Source organism: Pezoporus flaviventris, unplaced genomic scaffold (assembly GCF_033815535.1).
Source record: "Pezoporus flaviventris isolate CSIRO_AGI_PZ_B2104156 unplaced genomic scaffold, CSIRO_AGI_Pfla_v1 ptg000063l, whole genome shotgun sequence".
Lineage (NCBI taxonomy): Eukaryota > Metazoa > Chordata > Aves > Psittaciformes > Psittacidae > Pezoporus > Pezoporus flaviventris.
Window position 1 is genome coordinate 9,267,225 of NW_026892611.1, and position 9,930 is coordinate 9,277,154.

The 9,930-nt window shown below is 59.4% G+C and overlaps 3 protein-coding genes and 1 pseudogene across 3 annotated transcripts; 3 read left to right on the plus strand and 1 right to left on the minus strand.

The window, feature by feature from the left end:
- Positions 1-1,750: 1,750 nt before the first annotated feature.
- Positions 1,751-2,772, plus strand: LOC133278050 (C-C motif chemokine 4-like). Its single transcript, XM_061470474.1, has 3 exons — positions 1,751-1,847; positions 1,985-2,099; positions 2,246-2,772. Exons 1-3 carry the CDS (start codon positions 1,766-1,768, stop codon positions 2,349-2,351), a joined length of 303 nt encoding a protein of 100 aa, XP_061326458.1. The 5' UTR covers positions 1,751-1,765; the 3' UTR covers positions 2,352-2,772.
- Positions 2,773-3,367: 595 nt separating this feature from the next.
- LOC133278051 (C-C motif chemokine 26-like) lies at positions 3,368-4,778 on the plus strand. Its single transcript, XM_061470475.1, has 3 exons — positions 3,368-3,679; positions 4,101-4,218; positions 4,578-4,778. The coding sequence occupies exons 1-3, from the start codon at positions 3,607-3,609 to the stop codon at positions 4,669-4,671; spliced, it is 285 nt and encodes a 94-aa protein (XP_061326459.1). The 5' UTR covers positions 3,368-3,606; the 3' UTR covers positions 4,672-4,778.
- Positions 4,779-5,070: 292 nt separating this feature from the next.
- On the plus strand, positions 5,071-7,618 carry LOC133278207 (PHD finger protein 7-like; annotated as a pseudogene).
- A 17-nt stretch (positions 7,619-7,635) lies between these two features.
- LOC133277764 (C-C motif chemokine 4-like) lies at positions 7,636-8,530 on the minus strand. Its single transcript, XM_061469857.1, has 3 exons — positions 8,318-8,530; positions 7,993-8,101; positions 7,636-7,868 (listed from the first exon to the last, which is right to left on the minus strand). Exons 1-3 carry the CDS (start codon positions 8,388-8,390, stop codon positions 7,778-7,780), a joined length of 273 nt encoding a protein of 90 aa, XP_061325841.1. The 5' UTR covers positions 8,391-8,530; the 3' UTR covers positions 7,636-7,777.
- Positions 8,531-9,930: the final 1,400 nt, after the last annotated feature.

The window sequence follows — 9,930 nt, forward strand, 5'->3', positions numbered from 1 at the left end:
GAGCTGCTTTTGCTTTCCGTTCAGGAGTGCAGAGGAGCCGTGTGGAGCAGCAGCCATGTGGGGTGCCCATGCGAGGCTGGGGCCACAGCATCCACCAGCGCCCAGTGGGGTCAAGGGCCCAGTCAGGGCTGAAAATCCCCTGTGCTCCAAAATCCCCTGTCCACAGGGTTCACCTGCCCTATGGGACAGATGCTGGTGCCTGGGAGCAGGTCAGAGGGATGCTGCAGGTGCTTGGGAAGTCATCCCTGGACTTCCCCAGCCCGATGCATCCCAGCATTTTGCCTGGGAGTCTTTAACAAGGGCCTTTCCCAGTCCAATGGAACCTTTTTGCTTGAGCTCCTGTTTCATTTTCTTATTGCAGGGAATATTTGCTGCCCTTAAAGGGACACATTTATCCCAGTCGGGCCAGGACCTCCTCTGTGCAAGGGGATGAGAAAGGGGGTAAGAGGAAAGAATGGATCCAGGAAGAGAAAGACGAGCCAGGCAGCTGCGCCAGACCATGACCAGAGTCATCCACATTCCTCCACTTCCTACAGTCTCCCCAGGGAGAGATTAAATGGGATTTGGGATGATGACGTGTCTGTGCTTCGCTCCACCAGCCAAGCATGGAAACACAACCTCGTCTGCACCCCCAAGCCCTGGGGAATCACCCAGCCCCACTTGCTCTATCCCACTGTTATCCCACGTGCGCCCAAACAGAAAGAGAGGCTGATTTCTGGGAAGTGGCTTTGGAGAGCAACACATGGAAGCACACTCATGACCCCACCATTCCCACCTTTCCCTGCTTGGACCAGCACCCCATGCCCTCCCCAGCCAAGTCTCTACAATAGGGGTGCACTGCAGCCCAGGGTACCTACAAGGCCATCGGGATGCCAGCAGCATCCCCATCCTCATGCAGCACAGCCGGGCTGGCGGGGATGCATATCTGCATCTTCCCATTGCTTCCCACCACTCACCAGCTGCCGGCAGCTGGGATGCGCTTGGGATTTGCCGGGGCTGGGGGGGAGAGGGGGCTCTGTGGACAGCTGCAGCCAGGCCAAATCCACTGAGGAAGCCCCAGCCTGGCCCCTGCCTTTCCCAGCTCAGCGTGGCCAAGAACATGAGCTGCTGCTTCGGCGCCGGGGGGAGAGAAGAGGAACCACCTGCACGGCCTCTCCCAGCCCTGCCAAACAGCCCCAAACCCAGCACGGAGCTGTGTACATGCCTGCTGCAACCAGGCAGGAACTGGTTTCTATGAGGTTTTTTTTGGGGGGGATATTTAGGTGTTTGTCCCAGGGCCAGAGTGCAAAGCAATCGGATGTAAACCTTTGTGGTGCAAGGGGAGGACATGGACCATTGTGGGGGGGGTGTGGCTGCTGGGGACCCTGCAGGATGCTGAATCTGGCCTGGCCCCATCCAAAAGGAGATCTCTGTACCCTCTGCCCATCCTGGGGCTCCTACCATGGGGCATTCAGCCTGGCAAGGGAACGGGGATGTGGAGCCAAACCTTGGGAGCAGCCTGGTCACCAGCCTGCACACTGCTAAGGGAAAATCCCACTCGGGGGGGGGGGGAAAGCATGGTCTGGGAGCAGATTCCCCCCTTCTTGGGGCTGTGCAGGGAGGGGATGAACGTTGCTCACCCTCTGTGCTTTGGGACGTGGCCGGGGACCAGGTCCTCCCCCTGCACACGTAACTGCGGGCCCTGGGGGAAGCCGGCCCCGCTGTTGCTCCATAAAGGCAGCCCCTTGGCCCTGACCCCGCTCACAGCAGCCTCCCGCAGCCCAGCATGGCGAAGGCAGCCGCGGGGCTCTGCGCCCTCCTCCTCCTCCTCCTCCTCGCTTGTCTCTGCTGCCAGAGCCCGGCACAGAGTGAGCGCTCTGGGGACGTGGGTTTGCTTTGTGCATGGGGGACGGGGGGGTCTCCCTAAGGAGCTGCAGTGGGGATTGGAGGGATGAGATGGAGAGGGGGGTGTCTGAGCTAAGCTGAGCTTGTGCTGTGTCCCCAGGAGCCCCGGCCGTGCCGGACAAGTGCTGCTTCAACTTCCAGATGAGAAGGATCAAGAGGGACAACATTGTCGCTTGCTACCCCACCAGCCCCGAGTGCCCGCACAAGGCAGTGATGTGAGTACCCTAAACCCAGCCCAGGGGGTGAAACGCCTCTAGACCCGGTGCCTTGCTTTGGGGGGTTCAATCCTGAGCCCCTCAGAGACTCAGTGCTGGGGTCCCTGTACCAGCACCCTGCTAACCGCGTCTTCTCTCTGCCCCAGCTTCAGGGTGAGGAGTGGGAAGGAGATCTGCACCCAGGCGAGCAGGGCCTGGGTAAAGAAGTACCAGCAGAGCTTCCCGGTCAGCTCCTTCTCCATTCCCAGCTAGCGGGGCGGCCGGAGGCAGCACAAGGAGTCCCCTCCATGGGGAACAGGACACTGCAAAGGTCACCCCTTAGCAGAGGTGGCTGCAGGGACCCCATGTTTGGGTATAGCAGCTCATCGGGGATATCCTTCCCATCACGTTATGACAACCACCGCCACCTTCCCAAAGGCAAAGGGCAGCATCGCACTGGGATGAGGTGTGCTGGCCCCATGGGGCGCTGGGGTCCAGCCCTGCTGTCAGCCCCATGCTTTCAGCCTTGCTTTCCATGCAGGCAGCTGCCTGCACCTCTCACAGGCAGCAGTGGCATGTCAAGGCTGTGCTCGCTGGCCTGGCAGCAGCAGGGGGGTTAAGGGGAAGCAGCTCCATGGTTCTCTGTTGTACAACACACAGAAGGGAATTAAATGTCATCTCATGCATGCAAACATCTGGCTGTGCAAGTGTCTTGGGAGCAGGCAGGTCCTGCTGCTGGGTTTCCTACCTGGTATTAAGCCATATATGTAAAGTGCTGGAGTCAGTAAGGAGCTGGGAAGAGCTGAAGTGAGGGAAATGGGGGGGTGCATGGAGCCAAATCACATCCACGTGGGCTCTGGGGAAGCCACCAGTGAGAGGGGCAAGAGGCACAGCCCATGCTCCTTGTCAGGCACCTTAATGAGTACAGACTCCTCTACCAGGATTGCCTGCTTGGTCCCCAGTGAGAGCTCCTGGGATGCCACAAGGAGATGTGATGGGCGCTGACACTGTGATGGGTGCCATCATGATGGGCACAGCCACCACAATGGGGAGACAGCGATGGGTCTCACGGTGAGCTGGGCTAAAGCCCAGCCATTGCCAAGCCATTCACCCAGTGTAGAATTACAGTAGAGGCATTGCAGTCGAGCTGACAAGGGCTGCGTTGGAAACATGAACTCACCCGGGGCTTTGGCAGGCATGAGCATCATCCTGTGTGGTTTAACCAACCCCAAAATAGACTGCTGGCCCCGGCGCATCACCCACTGCTGCTGCTGCTCATCGCACTTTGCAGCAGCCCTCAGGTACCGCGGGGATGGAGGCGCTGGGACAAGGAATTTCCATTCACTGCTTGCCCTTTATCAATACCTCGGGGCGGTTCTTTCCCCAGGGAGAGTCCAGAGCTGTCATGGAAAGCCAGGCCGGGGGTATATCATGTCGAAGCGCAGGCAGCAGAGGCAGGTAGCTCTCGGTGGCCCTGAGTCAGCAAGAGCTGCTAGCTTGTTGGAGCTGACCGAGCCCCGGGTTGAACATGAAGCTCTCCTCCTTGGCCCTGCTCTCCCTGCTGCTGGCAGCTCTCTGGACTGGAAGCCTGGGTGTATCCTGTAAGTAGGGATGTTGAACCGTTCCCCACGGGTGCCCCAGCATCATTCCTGACTCCTCCACTGATGTGGGGCTGGGACTTCAGGGAGGGGGATGAGAGCTTCAGCTCCTGCTTCTGCCATGGGTCTGGGGGGGCTGAGGGGCCTCACCAGTGACTCAAGCACAGGGGTGACCTGGTCTTGTTCCAAATGAGCAAAACCAGGCTTGGGGATGGCTTCAGACCCAGCACCCAGGCTGGGGAGATCAGTAATAAGCCCTCCATGGGCAGGGAAACAGGAGGGTCCTACCCTGGAGCAAAGCAGCACTGCCAGGGATGTGAGAGGGGACCCCTTGTAGCAGAAGGGAGCAAGAGAGTCCCAGGGGGACCCCCCCATCCCTTGTGCAAAGGGTGGGAAAGCATCAACCCCTTTCGCCTCCTCTCAGTCCGCAGCTCCTATAGCACTTGCTGCTACAAGGACATGTTCATCTGGAAGAAAATCCCTGCCCTCCTCATCAAGAGCTACCAGGAGACACCTACCCACTGCTCCCACAGGGCTGTGCGGTGAGTGCCCCAACCCAGCCTTCCTCCCTGGCTCCCCGCTCCTCACCCTCACTCACCCACCTTCCCTATTGCTTGCGCTGCGTTTGAGGATGCCCCAAGACAAGCAACCCCCAAAGGGTGCCATGCTGGGAGGACTGCTTTGGCTCTTCCCATGCACTTCCCTTCTCACCGCTCTATCCCAAATACCCCCAAAATTCCCCATTTCAGCTGTCAGCAAGAAAAGCAGGAAGGAAGCCAAGGCTCCAGACTGCTTAAAGTCAGACCTTTGGGGGGATGTGGGGAAAGGATGCTGCAGGGAACCCCAGGGCATGGCTGGACCCCACATTCCCCCATCTAACGCAGCCCCTCTCTCCCCACAGCGTGGAGCTGCGGAATGGGAAGAGGTTCTGCATGGACCAGCACTGGTTCCAGCAGCACCAGCGGCAGCAGCAGTCAACCCAGACCTCCAAGTGAAGCTCTCTTCCCCATAAGCTCTATTTATTTGCATCCCAAGGTTAGCTCTATGTTCTTGTGAAATTATGGAGCTGGCTCTGTTCCCTTCCCTGCTCACACCCACTGCACACTACTGTACATTGCTCAATAGGTTTAATAAAACATCTCATGCACATCTGCTGCTGGAGTGAGACTGGATAAATCCTGTGGGATAAATGGGTCACATCAGCGTTTGTTATCACCACGGGGACCCAGGAATAGTCCAGGAGCCCCTGGAAGGGCAGGGAAACCCAAAGGGCCACGGCTGATCCCCTCCAAGGTGAAGCAGGCCGTGCCCAGGTGAGGTTCACCAAGGCTCAGGGCTGATGCTGCACCTGGGTCACAGCAACACCGTGCAGCAGGGAAAAGAGCCTGGTGGAAATGACTTGGGGTGGTGGTCAAAAGGCAGCTAAAGCCGAGCCAAGTCTGGGCCCAGGTGGCCAAGAAGGCCAATGGGATCCTGGTTTGTATCAGCAAGAGTGCAGCAGCAGGGCCAGGGAAGTGATCATCCCCCTGTGCTGCTGGGTCCGGTGCCGGTGGGTCCAGCGCTGGGGCTGGCTGCAATGCGGGCACTGCGAGGGGCAGGGGGATGATGAACACAGCCAGCCCGTGCCACGCTCCCTCCCTCCCTCCCTGTACCACATCCCTGCGCCTGTCCCCGCATTCCAGATGCCCCTTGCGGAACCGTCGTGCGGTGCCGCGTCGCAAACCCCACACACTGCAAGGGTTCCCCACCAACAGCCCCAGAGCAGGAGGGTCTTTGAGCGAACCAACATCCCCAGGCGCAGCCATCTCCTTGGCTGCAGCCACTTGCACAGCACCCTGCCAGAGGGCATTGTGGATGCAAGCGCCGTAGGAAGGCGGTGGGGTGTCCGCCCCATCCCGCTCCCAGCATTACGCTGGGACCCTGTCACAGGGCAGGGGTGATGCTGCTGTCCCCCTGCAGCGTGCGGGTTCTGCCAGCGGGCAGATTGCAGCCCCGAGGTGCTGGGGCAGCTTTGCCGTCAGGGTGGGCTCTGCGCCCATGAGAACTGCCTGGTGAGTGCCTGCTCCTGGCACCCGCCGCTCCCCGGCCCCGCACTGCCGGCAGCCCCTGGCACATCCCCTCTTCTCCCCTCTTGCAGTACCACGCCAGCAGGCCGAGCCAGAGAGGGGCCGATGAAGAGGGCTTCTATGGCTTCCTCTGCCCTGACAGCCAGAACAAGCTGAAGTGGGTGGCACAGAAGGTGAGGCCTGAAAGCATCACGGTCCCCGTTCCCTATGTCCAGCACTGCACAGGTCAGCAATCCCCCAGGGATGCTCTGGCAGCTGCCTGCAAGCAACCACCCAGATGGCACTTCATCCAAAAAGTCTTGTTTTCTGGAAATGGGCACTGGGAGAGACAAAGTGGATTTATCAGTGCTCCGGTGTCACTGGAACGTGGTGGGGTTGTGCTGGATGAGGGCAAACAGGAGCCCCCAGCTGCACGGGTCCAGAAAGGGCAATTGTTGGAAAGATTGGACTGGGTGAGCTTAAAGGGCTTTCCCAAGCTGGTTGATTCCAGGCTCTATGGTTCTATGCGGCACTGACACCATTCAGCTCCTGTTATCCCCAGAGGTGCTGCATCTGCCGATGGGGTCACCGGCAGAGCCCGGTGCTGTCCCAGCGCCTTCCACTCCCCCTGCGGCAGCGAGCGGGGCTGCGTCTCCCAGTTGTGGGGAGTTCAAGTGAGTGCCCCCGCCCCGGGGCACCAGAGCCAGGGCCGGGATGGAGGAGAGCTGGGGCTGAAGCATCACCTCCGTCCGCAGGTCCTCCTGCGGGCAGCACCGGCCGGTGCAGCAGGACCAGACCCTGTGCCTCACCTACCAGGAGGCGGTGGCGGACACCCTGCTCTGTCCCACCTGCACCAGCGCCTGCTTCCACCGCCGCTGTATTCAGGGAGGCAGCAGCACCCGCGGTCCCCAATGTCATCACCCCCGCGGTCACCCCGGCACCAAGCTGCGGGGGGGTGAACGGGACCCATTGCCTCCCCCCCAGGCATGGCGACTGCTGCTTTGCCACTCCTGTGGCTCCCGCAGGACCCACCAGCGCTGCTCCAACCTGGGAGAAGAGGTGCATTCCTGGGAATGTTGTGGCTGCAGCGACACGGGCACTGGTGAGGGCTGCAGTTGTCCCGGTGGTGGGGGACACACACACAAGGTCCCAAGGGCCATGCGGCCACCACCGCTATTTGGGACACGGGGACAGGCTCAGGGCTGTGATCCAGGGATGGAGGGAGGGAGCGCGGCACGGGCTGGCTGTGCTCATCATCCCCCTGCCCCTTGCAGCCAGCCCAGGAGCTGGACCCACTGGCACAGGGACCCTCGTACAGTGTCCCAGCTCCTGACGCCTGCCCTGGGGACGAAGAGGCCAGGATCCCTGCAGGACACCCCAATACCAACCTGCCCTCCCAGGCCCTGCCCTAGAGATGGGCAGGTTCTCGCTAAGAAAACTTGGAGCTTCACAGACGTGGCTTTTCTGGTTGTGCCTGAGCACTGCAGGGCAAGAGCCGCTGCCGTGGCCCCAACCTCCTCCTGGCATCACAGGGGATGCCGGGCTGCTTCCCAAACAGGAGCTGAAACTGGTCACCCAGTTGAGATGCTGGTGGCACCCCATGGGTGGCACCGCAGCTGAACCCAGGCTGGGCAGGGGGAGGCACCGTGGGGGATGCTGTGGGGCTGAGGCTGCTCTGTTCCAGAGAGAGCAGTGACCCCAGGATGCATGGAGAGCAATGGGGTCACCATGGCTCTTGTCTCTCGTGTCGGGGCTCCAGCAGGGACTTCAGAGACACACAAAGGGGTTGATAACACAAACACTTTATTCAGGCATTGAAACTCCTGACTCCTTATTAACAAGCAAATTGATCTGGTTTAAATTATTTTCAGTTTAAATTAGGACTTTGATATAATTTATTTTGGGGATTTTTTCCCTTTTTTAGCAAAAAATACTTTGTTTAAATAAGTTAAATAGAATAAGTTTTCCCACTGAGAAAGGCTGCAGTCCAAGTGCTCTCTTGTGTACCCAGGGCTGCGGAAGCACCAGGGACATCACGGGTGGCAGTGGGGAGGGATCAGTTCTTCAGGCTCTGGAAGTGCTGCAGATGTGCCTGCACCCAGGCCGCCCGGGGGTCTGTGCACAGCTCCTTCTTCTTGGTGACCATGCTGCCAGGACAAGTCCCACGTTAGAGTGCTCAGCCGGGGCAGCAGGGTGCCCGCAATAGGTCCCCAGCCACGTCCCCATCCCTCTGCCCCAGCCATCGCCCCCTTAGTCCCCAGTGGTACTCACATCACTCCTGGCTGGCTGCAGCTGCTGCTGGTGATATAGGCAGAGGTGATGAGGCGCCGTGGGATGGGGCGTTGGTGGTAGGTGAAGCAGCACGTGGTGGGGACACCATCTGTGAGGGCAGAGACAGAGAGCCTTGGTGAGAGCCCAGGCACACAGGTTCCCGGGGGATTTGCCATCTCCTCTCCTGTGTCCTGTTCCCTGGGTGCCAGCGTTGGCCTCCTGCTCCCAGCCCTCCCCCTGCTGATGGGGTTGGAGCTCCCAGTCTGCCCCGGCAGCTCCTACGGCACAGTGAGCCCCAGGGAGGATGCAGCGGTGCCGGACTCACCAAGATGGGCCTCGGATGGGGAGCAGGCGGCCACGAGGAGGAGAGCGACCAGAGCAGCTGCAGAGAACTTCATGGTGCTGTTGAGCTGAGGGATCTGCGAGCAGGGCTGGAGCTGGGCTCTGCAGGGCTCTGCACTGTGCTCGGCCCTGTGGCCGTGCCCTCCTTTTATCCCCGGCCGCGGGGCGGGCGCAGGGTTTCAAGGAAGGAAAATGAGTCCATGGTAGCAGGGAAATGCTGTCAGAGCACCCAGATTTGCTGAGCTGGAGATGGAAACCGCAAAGAGGGAAGCTGCAACTTTCAGATTCTATTTGGGTGCCCCAAACCCCACAGCACCAACGCTGCCACTGCCGCAAGGATGCCCCAGCAGCCATGAGCCAGGCTGGGGCACAAAGCTCCATGGCCAGAGCCCCAGTGGCACTCCCAAGCAGGCAGCAAGCACCAGGCAGGGATTTGCTTTGCAGCATCGCTGCACTGGGGGGCTGAGGAGCTAACTCTGTGCATGGACACCCCCAGGCTCTGCTGCTGGTGCTGGCAGAAAACCACTGCCAGGAGAAAGCTCCCAGCTTAGGCCCCATTTTGGCACAAACAGCCCTTCTCACCCTGCTCCCAGCAGGGATACAGAGTTAGCTCCATAGTGATGCATTGCACACACAGTTATTTCCCCTGAAAGCCCTCATGCTTGGTTGGACACATGTGCAAGGGAAGATCACGTAGGACTGAGGTTGTGTTGACCTGGAAGTCATTGGAGGTGGGGGGGTGTCTCACATTTACCCCCTTTTTTGCTGGTAATATGGTCAAAAGCTTTATCCTCAGGCTGCAGAGGTTGCAGAGACATGGAGGATCAGATGACCTGTAGGGAATGGGCTCAGGCCCCACTCCAGGGCTGGAGCAGTAGGCTCAGGCTGCAGCCTAGCCTGCCACCCTCTGTCCCCAGGTTGAACAGAGGATTTACACCTCCCTAGGCATCTCAGTTTTAGGCTGCAGTCTGCAACCGCCTGACAGTCAAGTTATTGCAGTTACTGCTTGCCCACGTCCTCCCATGCAGGAGAATTTCCTCCAATTTAAGCTCTCTCTAGTGGCTTAGCCCCCCACAAAGCAGATACATGTGTGTCAGGAGACAGGGAGTTAAAACCAGGAGCTGGAGGAGAGGATCCTGGTGGTGCCCCCTGAGATCAGCTCATTGCAGCCTTGCAGATGAAACCTCCAGGAGATCGCAGCATGACTGAAAAGGGGCAGCATTTGCAATCCCGGAGGATAATTCCCAAGCATCCCACTGGTGCGCATCCAGAAAGAGCTGCTCAACTTGTTCCTTCCTCCTTTTTCCCCCCCTCTTTACTGGCTTTGTCCTGATGCTGCTCTGTGGTGCCACAAAGGGTTTGCTGCCCAGCTCCCAGGCAAACCCCTGCCTCCTGACCCTTGCTCTGGCATGATTAGTTCCTGATGCCCTGACTCAGTGGAAAAGTCTAACTCCTGGAGATGCTGAGCAATAGTTGTACCCATCCTCTCATCCTCACTCCATGGCAGCGACAATGCTCCCTGTTCACGTGCAGGGATAAACTTCCTGCTTTCAGAGGGTCTCTGTCTGAAGAATGCATCATGCTGAGCATCTCTTG